This window comes from Felis catus, chromosome F1, assembly GCF_018350175.1.
Source record: "Felis catus isolate Fca126 chromosome F1, F.catus_Fca126_mat1.0, whole genome shotgun sequence".
Taxonomy (NCBI): domain Eukaryota; kingdom Metazoa; phylum Chordata; class Mammalia; order Carnivora; family Felidae; genus Felis; species Felis catus.
This window is the reverse complement of record NC_058384.1, coordinates 13221555-13235440: the sequence shown is the minus strand read 5'-3', so window position 1 is coordinate 13235440 and position 13886 is coordinate 13221555. Positions and strand designations below refer to the sequence as shown.

Below are 13886 nucleotides of genomic sequence, written 5' to 3'. Positions count from 1 at the left end.
CAATTCTATTGACCTTTTCAAAGAACCTGCTCCTGGTTTCATTGATTTATTCTACAGTGTGTATGTTTTAGTTTCTACATTTTATTACTTATTATTCTATATTCATTTATTCCTGCTCTAATCTTTATTATTCCTTCCTTCTGCTGGTCTTAGGTTTTGTTTCTTGTTCCTTTTTCTAGCTCACTTAGGTGTAAGGTTAGGTTGTATATTTGAGGTAGGTATGTATTTCTATAAATTTCCTTCTTTTTTTTTTAATTTTTTTTAAAGTTTTTATTTATTTTTGAGACAGAGAGGGACAGAGCATGAACAGGGGAGGGTCAGAGAGAGGGAGACACAGAATCTGAAACAGGCTCCAGGCTCTGAGCTGTCAGCACAGAGCCTGACGCGGGGCTGGAACTCATGGATCGCAAAATCATGACCTGAGCCGAAGTCGGCCGCTCAACCAACTGAGCCACCCAGGCGCCCCTAAATTTCCTTCTTAAAACTGCTTTTGCTGTATCTCAAATGTTTTGAACCACTGTGTTTTCATTTTTGTTTCCGTGTAATTTTTTATTTCCTCTTGTATTTCCTGGTTGACCCATTCATTGTTTAGCTGCATGTTATTGAACTTCCGTATGTTTGTGGTCTTTCTAGAATTTTCTTGTAGTTGATTTCTAGTTTCACGTGTGATGGTCAGAAAAGATCATCTTTTTTGCATTTGTTGAGACTTTTTTCCTTGCCTCATAGGTGATCTATTCTGGAGAATGTTCCATGTGCACTTGAAAAGAAAGTGTATTCTGCACTTCTAGGATGGAGTGCTCTGAATATATGTTAAATCCATATGGTCAAGTGTGTCATTCAAAACTACTGTGTTCTTATTGATTTTCTATTTGGATGATCTCTCCATTAATTTAAGTGGGGGTGTTAAAGTCTTTTATTGTTAGTGTATCACTATCAACTAATTCCTTTATGTTTGTTATTGTTTTATGTATTTGAGTGGTCTCATGTTGAGTGCATAAATATTTATAATTGTTGTACCATCTTGTTGAATTGTCCCTTTTATTATTTTATAGTGCCTTTCTTTGTCTCTTATTACAGTCTATTTTAAAGTCTAGTTTGTGTGATGTAAGTTTTGATACTCTTTCTTCAACGTTTATTTATTTTTGGGACAGAAAGAGACAGAGCATGAACGGGGGAGGGGCAGAGAGAGAGGGAGACACAGAATCAGAAACAGGCTCCAGGCTCTGAGCCATCAGCCCAGAGCCTGATGCGGGGCTCGAACCCATGGACCGCGAGATCGTGACCTGGCTGAAGTCGGACGCTTAACCGACTGCGCCACCCAGGCGCCCCGATACTCTTTCTTTTGACATCCATTTGCATGATAAAAGTTTTTCCATCCCTTTGCTTTCAATCTGCACGTGTCTTTGGGACTGAAATGAGTCTCTTGTCTTTTGTCCAGTTTGTCATCCTAGGTCTTTTGATTAGAGCACTTAGTCTATTTCCATTCAAAGTAATTATTGATAGATATGTATTTATTGCCATTTTGTCATCTGTTTTGTGGTGGGTTTTGAAGATTTTCTCTGATCCTTTCTTGTCTTTCTTTTGTAGTTGGCTAATTTTCTTTAGTGATATATTTGGAATTCTTTCTCTTTATTCTTTGCATGTTTATCAGTGGTTTTTGATATATGGTTACCATTGGTTTGTATATAACCTCTTCTGCATGTCACAGTCTATATTAAGTTGGTGGTCACTTAAGTTTGAACCCATTCTTTTTTCCTCTCCTCCCCACGTTTTAGTCATATGTTGTCATATTTTGCATCTTTTTATTCTGTGACTTACTTGACTGATTTTTTTTTTTTTTTTTTACAGAAATAGTCCTTTTTACTGCTTTTGTGTTTCTTACCTTCATATTGTCAGTTTTGGTCTTTGCTTTCCACTCACAGAGTCCCCTTTAGTATTTCTTGCAGGGCTGGTTTAGTGGTCATGAACTCTTTTAGTTTTTGTTTGTCGGGGAAACTGTTTATCTCTCCTTCTATTTTGAATGATAGCCTTGCTGGACAGAGCTTTCTTGGCTTCAGATTTTTCTCATGCAGCACTTTGAATATATCATGAACTCCAGCCTGCCAAGTTTCTGTTGAAAAATCTCCTTCTGGCCTCATGGGTTTTCCCTTGTAACTGACTGATGCTTTTTCTCTTGCTATTTAAACCATTTTTTTTCTTTATCACTATATTTTGCCATTTTAATTTTTGATATATCTTGGTGTGGATCTGCTTTTGTTGATTTTGTTGGGGAATCTCTGTGCTCCCTGGATCTGGATGTCTGTTTTTGCTTCTCCCCAAATTAGGGAAGTTTTCAGCTATTATTTCTTCAAATAAGTTTTCTCCCCACTTTTTTCTCTCTTTTCTTCTACTGGGACCCCTACAATATGAATGTTATTATGTTTGATGGAGTCACTGAGTTCTCTAAGTCTATTCTTGTTTTGCATAATTCTTTTTTTCTTTTTTCAGTGTGATTGCTTTCCATTACTCTGTCTTCCAGGTCATTGATTCATTCCTCTGCTTCTTCCAGTCTGCTATTCATTTCCTCAAGCATGTCTCTGATTTTATTTATTCAGCCCTCTATCTATGCTATGTAATTCTTTATCATGTGTTAATGGTCTCACTGATGCCTTCCACTCTCTCTTCAAGTCCAGCGAGTATCTTTATGATCACTACTTTAAATTTTCTATCAAGCATGTTATTTATATATTTTTTACTTAGATCTGCCTGTAACCTTGTCCTGTTCTTTCACTTGGGACAAATTCCTCTGTCTTCTCATTTTGTCTAAGTCTCTGTGCCTACTTCTCTGTGTCAGAACAGTCAGCTATGTCTCCTGTTCTTGAAGGTAATGGCCTTATGAAGAAGAGGTCCTTAGTGCCCTATAATGTAAGCTCCCTTATTCCCCAGGGCTTGTCACTTCAGGGAGTATCTTCAGTGTGTTCTGTGTGTGCTCTGCTGTTGTGTCCTGGCCACTTTATCCTGCAGCTCAATTGTCTGTCTCTCTGCCTATTGTGGGAAGTGTTTGGTCCTTGGCTCGAAGGTGACAAGTTTTAACTGGGTGTGCTCTGGTCCGTTTGTGAGATGATACCCATTGCCACCTCTACCAGAACTTCTGAAGCCCTGCAAAACTCTTGGGACAGGAGACTCAACGTGGGCAGGGGTTTGGGCCAGCCAGTTTTCTCAGAAAGGACACCTGCTGGGCTGGGACCAAGCAAGCATGATTGGGAAGGGTGATTCTGCTGGAGCATGGCGGCGGGGGGGGGGGGGGGTGGTCGGGGCTTCATGTAAGCAAATTAGGTAGTGATTGTGCTGTCCTGGTTGCTGCACATGGGTCTGTGTTAATGCTGAGGGGAAGGAGAAGGAAACGACATCTGCCAGTTCCTTTGTTCATGGAGGGGGGTTTCTGCATGAATGTTGCCTTTCCGGGGCACACTCAGAGAAGAGCAAATAACCTCCTCACTGTGTGCCCCAAGTGCTTTTCATATCACTGTTTCCATGCTGTATGTCCATAGGCTGCCTGTTTGCTTTCCCTCTAAGAGCAGCACAATGTCCTCTAAGCTCTTCTAGAGCCAAGTCTGCTGACCTTTAAAGCTCCAGGCTTTAAGCCCCAGTGATTGCAAGAACTCATGAAATTTGGCTCCTCCCACTTTCCAAGCCAATTGCCATGAGGATTCGTCTTTCCCGCGTGCTACCCACTGTGCTAGTCTGTCTCTTACCCTTCTCTTCCACCACATCTCCCTCCCTACCACAGAATTCATGATTTGTTTCTTTCCCAAATGGTGTGTCCACACTTCCTACCATCTTTGATTTGGGCTCTTCTGGACTCTTCTCTACTTTTAGTTGTGGAGTTTATTCTGCCAGTCTTCAGGTTGATTTCTAGGGTACTTAAGATGATTTGATAGTCACCTACTTGTATGTGTTGGACAAGGCAAGCCTAGGGTCCTCCTACTCCACCCCCATCTTCCTCCCTAAATCCCACCCATCTTCTTTTGGTGGGGGGACTCCCACTTATCTAATTATTATTATTATTATTATTATTATTATTATTATTGCTGCTAAAAGCTTTATCGTTTACATTTGGCCCATAGCTTGGGAGAGGGCTGCAGGGTGGTTAAAAAGCTGCCTAGTGGCTGCAGGAAGAGGCTCAGGCACAAGCCCTCGCACCAGGGGGATGCCAGAGGGGCCCCTCAAAAAGGCTGCTGGGCTCCAGAAGCTCTTAGTTATGCTTTGGGGTGAGGCTTTTTAAGAGATACTCGTTCAGCCCAGCCTGGAGGTCAGCCAGCCTATGGAGGTTTGTCAGGTGGTCGCCCATCTTCTTGATGACTTTTACCGCTTCATCGAGGAAATGATTCTCTAGCAAGTCACAGAAATGGGGGTCTGCATGGGCAGAACGCAGGGCATGCAGACCCAAAAGGGGCTGGTTCAGGCTCTTCTCCAGAACCAGGGCGGCTTCCATGGAATCCAGGGTTTTACCCCCACTCATCTTGATATGGCTCCTGCATGTTCTAGAAGAGGGCATGGCTGCCACACTGGTTTTGCATCTTCAAGAGACGCTCAATGCCCTCCCACTTCTCCTCAGCCAATTCTTGAAAGAAGTGGCTTATGCCTTTAGAGCCACATCCTCATGGCCAAAATAGAAGCCCAGAGAGAGGTAGGTGTAAGAGGCCCACAGATGTCTGTTGACCAGGCAGTTGACAGCGGCCTCCACCTCTGTGGAATAATTCTGACGAATCTGGGTGCTCGTGGTTGATCGGTAATAAGGAGTTAAGCTCAAAATAGGGTATCGGCTGGTCCTGGAAGCAGAGGGTGGCCAAGAAGATGGCTCCAAAGGTTGCAACTGGAAAAAAGTTTGGAGAGTGGTCGGAGGCTGATAGAAGGGGCGCCCCTGAGTCTGTTCCATCGAAACACTGTTGAAGCAAGAGAAAGATTGGCAGGACCACTGGTGCGCTGCCCAACCCATCTCTCAAATGCTGAAAGACTATGCCAAAAGAACAAACCCAGGAAAAGTCTTTCTGTTAATGATATAAGATGACACGATTAGCTCACGTTTCTTTGCCTGTTTGAAAATTGAATAGTTTAATTGAAGGGAAAAATACTCTCTGAGTGTGGAAGTTCTTCACCCTGATAGGCACATAGGTCATATAAGGGGAATTACTACAGGAAAGAGTATTTTTGATAGAATATAAATGGTAGTTTGGATTATTTAATAATACAAGGGCCACTGAGATTCTGGAAGGTATAGAATAGGGTAATTTATTTTTTTATGTTTATTTATTTATTTTTGAGAGAGAGCGAGCGAGTGCCCACAAGTCGGGGAGGGGCAGGGAGAGAGACACAGAATGTGGAGCAGGCTCCAGGCTCAGCACTATCAAGTGCAGAGCCCGAAGCGGGACTCAAACTCATGAAGCATGAGATCATGACCTGAGCCGAAGTCAGACGCTTAACCAACTGAGCCATCCAGGCACCCCAGGATACAGTAATTTATGAAAGAAAAAAAAAGTCTTTCCAGTGAACGGACAGCACGTGAGCACAGAATAGGTAGTTACATATAATTAGAGAAGGGCAAAGCAGATCTTCACTGATTATCTACAATGTGTCAGACACACAGATACAGAGACAAGGCCTGGGGGAAGCCTAGTTTTTAATTTAATAATGCATTCATCTGTTTTATTTCATATATTTGTCCTCTCTCCCCCATTAATTTCACTGACTTAACCATGTTTAGAGGACATTATCATAAAGAGAAAGTTAACTTAATAAAGTTTTATGCCTGCTTGACTATGACGAACTGGTTGATGCTAGCTTAGCTTCTATGTTCTGGAAAATGCTGGTGTGCTTCCACCTGCTGGTCCTTAGTGAACATTGCAGAACAAAGTAATCCGTTACCCTATTTGACTTCTCAAATCTCAGTTGTAAGTAGGGACACCCAATTTATGACAGGCTTCTGCACACATGTGAAGTTGCAGATTTATTTTTTTAACAGTTGAGGGGTGAGATGTGTGTAGGGGAGAATGAACTTCATGAACATAATCAAAATTGAGAAGAGGTGATAGAAGATGACAAAACCCCAAAATGTCCTACCTGCTACCTGAGTGGAACTCACTAGAATATAAATGAACAAGTATATGTATACTGAATACAAATGCAAAAGCAGACAGCCGCTCACGAATAGATCTCGGTCAGACAGTCGCCATCAAAGACTTGCTGAGTGCACGAAACATTTAGAAACCGTTCAGAAAACAGGCTGGAGTTGCGAACTGCACTTAATCTCAAGCCTTGCTGCAAAATTTTGAATGACTAGCCTTTCAGACATATGAACGGACAACCAAGCCATTTTAGAAATAGAAGGCTGCCTTCCCTGGCCAGGCAACAAGAAGATTGAAGCAAATCACTCCATCTCTCTTTTGAAATAGAGAATTCGCTGATGCAAAGAACACCCTGGACTGCATTTCCTCCTGTAAGTAAATTATGTTACCTTCCAAAGCTGGTTTTAAACAAAACAGTAAAAATTCAGGTATATTGTAAAGTGTATCTAGGCTTTTTGTCTCAATATGTCAAAAGCTCTCTGTATAAGAGGTAGAAAATGGGTACGTGAAGGTGTCATCACGAATGTATGTTTCTGGCCCCCTTTATTCTGAACTCCTGAATGATTCAAACAATCAGGTGAGCAATTAGAAGACTTGTGTTTAAAAATCACAGTTAAGAATGAGTTGCAAAACAGACTGGATACAGGGTATCCAAAAGGGAGAGAAATGTTCATAGACGGCAAGGATTTTTAGAAGGCAAGGAATGATGTTATTAAAAATACAGAAAACCCCAGTAAATACTGGCAATTATGAGATGCCTGTTTGCTTCCCAGCTGAAAGGCAACCATTAGAAAGTCCAATCACATCCCAGTGTTGGTGAAGGTGTGGGCAAATGATTACTCTAATATCCACAGGAATACAAACCGGAGGATAATTTTGTAATGCTAAAACTGTAACCTATCCATACTCTTTGATCTATTATCTTTCTAAGCATTTCTAAGTGAACACGCACTTGAAAAAAGATAACTATTTGTATATTGTTTGAAGTAGGAAAAAAAACCCCAAATATACCCGAATTTCCATCTATAGTTAAATTACAGTACATCAAAACTACGGGGATATATGCTTTGGCTGAAAGAATGAGATACACTTACATACATTGCCATGAAAATATCTGAGGGACATATTGTTCAGTGAAAAAATCGAGTTGCAGAGCCATGTAAAATCACGTAGGATATTGACTCTTCTCAGTATCCCAACCTGCCCGCATGCTCACACCAAGCAGGCATTTAGAACTCTCCAGCCTCAAGACTTGGAAGGCAGCACTACAGAGACTCGGCCTTCAGGAGCGGGTGGCGTAATTGCACTGTCACTTACGTATCCCCTGACTTTCCTGGAGGCAAAGCTCAGCACCCTGCTGATGACCACTATGGCTCTCTCCTGCAGGTATGAACTGTCTTCATTCATCCACATGGCCATGTCCTGTGGGAAACACAAGAATCATCCTAGAGCGTGGTGTTTCCGTTTCTACAAGTCCCCTCCTTTTAGTCTCCGTCTCCACCATGTCAAGGGTCCCCGGGGGGCTCCTGATTATGTCACATCTAACCTACATTGCTCTCAAAAAGACAGACAACCGGCTAGTTGTATGCTGCAAGCTATCTAGCACACTTCATCTGTTGTAGCAACTACACCTGGGTAGCATGTTACTAATGTATTTGTTTGTTTTCTATTTACTATGATATTTTTTATTTAAATTCCAGTTAGTTAACATATAGTGTAGCATTGGTTTCAGGAGTAGAATTTAGTAATTCACCACTTACATGTACCACCCCGTGCTCATCCCAGTAAGTGTCTTCCTTAATGCCCATCACCCATTTAGCCCATCCCCCCCACCCACCTCCCCTCCAGCATGGGTTGTATGTTACTTAGTTCTATCCAACGAGTGTTTACTAATGTGCAACCTAACGGTCACTTTGTCAGTCATCATAAAGAGCTTAACATGAGGCTGTGATGGGATTATCTGCTGCTTCTCGTCTTTTTCTTTCAAAGTACTATCCTCTCTCTTTAATCACAGGATCTGACTTTCTATTTTAAAAGAGAATTGAAATGTCATCTGATCCTGAAATGTCATTTTACTCCAGAATTTCCTCTGCAGATTCAACACTCAGTTATTTTCTGGCTCAGGGGTGCAGAAAATATTCCTGGAGGCAGCTCGGTTAGAAGGTTCTTGCTAATTTTGATTCAACTCCATCTTGCTGTAACTTCTATTTGTTCTAAATCTCCAGATGCAGGGACATATTTACAAGCTTGGGAAGGGAAGAAGACTGCCTATGCCTCACATGCCAGCTACCATCAACAGATTTCTTAAGGCACTCTGCTGGAGTCCATGGAATTTATGCTAAATGTCCTCCTTTCACTTGCTCCTATTGTATAAAACTGGTCTGAAGTCCATTTCCCAGGGCAGAAGAGTCTAAATCCCTGGAGGTCAGTCTCTGCCTTTTCTACGTGTGGGCTTTCAGCTTTTTGAGGATCAAGAGAGTTTCTAGACATGGAAGGTATAAGAGCAACATGGCTAAGTACCAGGTTACCAAGTTTGAGTAGCTCCCCCATTCATGAGCATTGTACATACTATTCCTCCTCTCTCTGCTTCCATTTACTTATCTGCATAATGGGGGCGGGAGCGATGATGGTAACTTCCTCATAGGTTTATTGTAAGGATTAAATGAAATAACCCATATATGAAGTACTCAGCTTAGTGCCTGATGTAGAACAAATGCTCAATAAACAATGGTTTATTGGTTGAAAGAGCATGCATGGGGAAATAGTTCTAAGAATGGAATAATCACAACTACTTTAAAGGGCTGTGAGGTGAAATTTTTAAAGTACACAGAAAATATGTGGCTTAAATTAGGCACAAAGGAACTCAGTAGATTTTATTTTTCCTCACATTCCTTCTTGTCTTCGTAGATACCAATTCTGCTTCTTGACTTGAACGTATTTTATAGTTTGCACAGACTCATAATGCTCCTGGTAGAATAAGTCAGTCTGGTTCCCCAGTATTTTCAGACAGGTTCCCCTGATGCCATCTTGCTAGAAATGCACAGCTAAAGGTCGTCAGATATCCTGAGCAGTCTCCTGTCTCTGACTGAGATGTTAAAAACAGTGAAGTCTTGATGCAAGTGGGGTTTGGCGCAGCTGTTACACCTTCCTCTGTTAGTTATCATGGCGTCCATGAGGATGGGATGCTCATGGGATTCTCCAGTCCCAGGGCTGTGGGGGAACAAGCAATCATATAGACACTATCGAAGTATGATTTAATGTCGCACGGACCTGAAGGTGATTTAGGCCAGTCACCCTCTCCTCTCTGTTAACCCATATTGGATTCACTTTTACATTGCCACATAACATTTGTCTTAAGTGTCTGGTGATGCCATCCTCCCCAAATTGCATTCTTAAAAGTGTGTCTCTGTAATCCAAATAAAGGGAAGTGATTTCTTTTGGGGGATATTTTACACCTTCGGAGGAAACAAAAGATCAGCCACCAAATACTTGAAGAAGATGCAAATATGACAAAAGGGAAATGATTAGTGAAATACAGTGAGCTCTTTTAGGTTTCAGACCAGAGAACAAAAGTGCTTGCTTTCCCTTTACCTTTAAGATTTGCAGTTTGTAGAGGTCTTTAGACACCAAGATGAGAAGAGTGTCTTCATACATGTTTAAAATATTTTGATATAAATTCTGAAAAACAAAAATATTGCACAGTCAGCCAGATAAAATTAGATGTAATTATACTCCACGTCTATAGTTTTGTGTCCCGGGGTCCTGAGTTCTCCCCATACACTGAAGGCAAGAAAGGAACGAGGTAGCTGTAGAGATGGGACCTCACGCAGTACAATGTGCCATGAACCGCTCCCCCATCTTACAAGGCAGGTGCACTGTGTAGCTATGCTGAGGAAATGGAGAGCGGAGGTGTTGTTGACCTTACTGTAGGGCTCTTCCTCTCTCCACCTTTCTTTGCTCCTCTTTTCTTCTTTGCAGCCTTGGCCCATAAACTCTGTCCTTGCTAAAACAATTAACCTAAACTCTCTTCACTCATTTGTTCTCATAACTCCTATACGATCCATTAAATCCCAAGGATTGTGGAATTCACAAGGAGTCCAGAGGCACTGGAATAGACTGTTTATTATATCTCAAAAGAGTGAAGGAGGTAGCAAAGGGCATTTGGTGCAAGGGCATTTGTCAGGATTGCTGTGGCGCATAACAGTGCCTCTTCATAACTGAAGCGGAGACTTACCTCTATGTCCTCTTTGTCATCTTCACTGTTCCCCATTTGCCTCACTTTCTCAAGACTTGGAATAGAAAATACCTTTTTAAAGGATGACTCTATTATCTTCAGTTGGGATTCAAATTGCAGTGAGGGATCTACAAAGCTAATGAGAAAAAAGGTGCAATTATTCAACAGAGAAGATAACAAATGCAACCTAACTTTGGTGGCTCGTTCTTGGGTCAGAGAGAATGTGCTAGAAAATGAGACCCAGCTCCTGGCTTTATATAACATGTGGACTTTTAAATATTCCCATAAAGATGACAATGGCACTGTAAATATAAAGGAATGAGTTTCTTTGTAAAAAATCATCTGTAATCAGTTATTTAGAAACCAGAATATATTTCTCCATAGACATAATAATGTAAAGAGTGGTTACATTTCCAGGCAAGCCCACAAAGCCATGCTGAGCTTTAGTTGAAATGTATTACTGCCACATTTTCTCTAAACCACCATACAACGTTTCTCACATTTAATATTTCTGATACTATGGGGTTGCATCCCTCCAGTTATTGGCAAAAGAAACCTGCCCATCAGCAGTTAGATCAATTATGACATAATTGTTATTCCTTTGATATATGTGATGTGGATAACAGTCCTTCCTGATTTTTTGGGAGGTGAAAATGTTTTCTTATTTTTTGAAAAGATGGTGATATTGATGGTAAGGCAGGAAATTTTGTGCTGGATTCGGAATATCTTTTCTCTACTGGACAGGAAAATTGAAATATCTAATACCCACTGTTTGAAATGGAAGCTCTTAGAATATATTAGATCATTTTCAAATCTTGGGAAGATTAATTTGACTTCTTTATGGTGTATGGATGATCAGACTCTGAACAGACTCCCAACAAACAAAAGCTCAGGACCAGATGGCTTCACAGGTATATTCTACCAAACATTTAAAGAAGAGTTAATAACGATTCTTCTCAAACTTAACAAAAAAAAAATAGAAGAGGAAGGCAAACTTCCAAATTCATTCTATGAGGCCAGCATTATCCTGATACAAAACCAGATAAAGACACCACACACACACACAAAAGAGAACTACAGGCCAATATCTCTGGTGAACATAGATCCAAAATCCTCAACAAAATACTAGCAAATGGAATCCAACAATACATTAAAAATATCATTTATCACAATCAAGTAGGATTTATTCCCTAAATGCAAAGTGCTGTTCAATATCTGCAAAGCAATTAACATGATACATCACGTCAATCAGAGACAGGATAAAAACTATATTGATTGTTTTAATAGATGCAGAAAAAGCATCTGACAAAGTATAACATCAATTCATGATAAAAGCCCTCAACAAAGTACATCTAGAGGGAACATATCTCAACATAATAAAGGCCATGTATTAAAAACCCACAGCTAACATCTTTAATGGCAGAAAAACTGAGAGCTTTTCCTTTAAGTTCAGGAAGAAGTCCATTCTCACTACTTTTATTCAACATAATACTGGAAGTAAGTCCTACCCACAGCAACCAGACAACAGAAAGAAATAAAAGGCATCCAAAATGATGAGGAAGAAGTGAACTTTTCACTACTTGCAGATGACATGCTACTATATAGAGAAAACCTAAAAACTCTACCAAAAAACTGCTACAACTGATCCACGAATTCAGTGAAGTCAGAGGATACAAAATCAATACCCAGAAATCTTTGCATTTCTACACACCTATAATGAAGCAGCAGAAAGAGAAATTAACAATCCCACTTACAATTGCACCAAAAATAATAAGATACCTAGGAATAAACCTAACCAAAGAGGTGAAAGACCTGTACTCTGAAAACTATAGAACACTGATGAAAGAAATTGAAGACGACACAAAGAAATGGAAAGACATTCCATGTTCATGGATTGGAAGAACAAGTGTTGGTAAAATGTCTACACTACCCAAAGGAATCTACAGATTTAATGCAATCCCTATCAAAATACCACCAGCATTTTTCACAGAACTAGAACAAAGAATCTTAAAATTTGTATGGAAGCACAAAAGACCCCAAATGGCCAAAGCAATCTTGAAAGAGAAAAACAAAGCTGGAGGGACCACAATGTTGGGCTTCAACTTATATTACAAGGCAGTAGTAATCAAAATATTATGGTACTGGCACAAAAATAGACATATAGATCAATAGGACAGAATAGAAACCCCAGAAATAAACACACAATTACATGGTCAGTTAATCTTCAAGAAAGCAGGAAAGAATATCGAGTGGGAAAAAGGCAGTCTCTCCTAAAATGGTATTGGAAAAACTGGCTACATGCAAAAGAATGAAACTGCTCGCTTTCATACACAATACACAATAATAAAGTCAAGGTGGATTAAGTATATAAGTGTGAGACCTGAAACCATAAAAATCCTGCAAAAGAACACAGGCACTAATTTCTGACTTTGGCCATAACATATTTGTAGATAGGTCTCTTGAGGCAAGGAAACAAAAGCAAAAATAGACTATTGGGACTACATCAAAATAAAAAGCTTCTGCACAGAAAAGGAAACAACAAACAAAACTAAAAGACAACCTACTGATTGAGAGAAGATATTTGCAAATGACATGTTCAATATAGGTTTAGTATCCAAGATATATAAAGAATTCATGAAATTCAACACCCAAAAAACAAATAATCCAATTTAAAAATGGGCAGAAGACATGAATAGACATTTCTCCCCAGAGGCCATCCAGCCAACAGACACATGAAAAGATGCTCCTCATCACTCATCATCAGGGAAATTCAAATCAAAACCACAATGAGATATCACTTCCCACCTGTCAGAATGGCTAGAGTCAACAATACAAGAAACAACAGGTTTGGGCAAGGATGTGGAGAAAAAGGAACCCTCTTGTGTTGTTGGTGGGAATGTAAAATGGTACAGCCATTGTGGAAGAAAATATGGAGGTCTTTCAGAACATGAACAATAGAACTACCCTACAATCCAGTGATCGTGCTACTGGGTATTTACCCAAAGAATATGAAAACACTAATTTAAAAGGATATATGCACCCCTATGTTTATAGCAGCACTGTTTACAATAGCCAAATTATGGGAGCAGCCTAAATGTCCATCCATAGATGAATGGATAGAGAAGTGTGCATACACACACACACACACACACACACACACACACTAGAATATTACTCAGTCATGAAAAGAATGAAATCTTATCATTTGCAACAACATTAATTGATCTAGAGAATATAATGCTGAGCAAAATAAGCTGGTCAGAGAAAGACAAATGTCATATGATTTCACTCATATGTGGATTTAGGAAAAAAAAAAAAGCAAATGTACAAAGGGAGAAAAAAAAGGCAAATGAATAAACAGACTCTTAACTGGAGTCTGGTAGCGGATGGTTACCAGAAGGGAGGGAGGTCAGGGGAATGGATGAAATAGGTGAAGGAGATTAACATTATACTTATCTTGCTGAGCACTGACTAATAATATATGGAACTGGTGAATCACTTACTATATTGTATGCCTGAAACTAATAAACACTGAATGTTAACTACAC

General features: G+C 40.1%; 1 protein-coding gene and 1 pseudogene across 6 annotated transcripts in view; both read right to left on the bottom strand.

Moving 5' to 3' along the window:
• Nucleotides 1–13886, bottom strand: part of MROH9 (maestro heat like repeat family member 9) — an 89275-nt gene that overhangs the window by 47668 nt on the left and 27721 nt on the right. For all 6 annotated transcript variants that reach the window (XM_006942690.3, XM_045049117.1, XM_045049116.1 and 3 more), the window contains exons 5-7: nt 10339–10474; nt 9696–9782; nt 7422–7526 (exon numbers count right to left, since the gene is read on the bottom strand). In XM_006942690.3, the coding sequence (XP_006942752.2) occupies nt 7422–7526; nt 9696–9782; nt 10339–10474 (328 nt within the window). The remainder of the gene's footprint in view (nt 1–7421; nt 7527–9695; nt 9783–10338; nt 10475–13886) is intronic.
• LOC102899625 lies at nt 2444–5378 on the bottom strand (annotated as a pseudogene).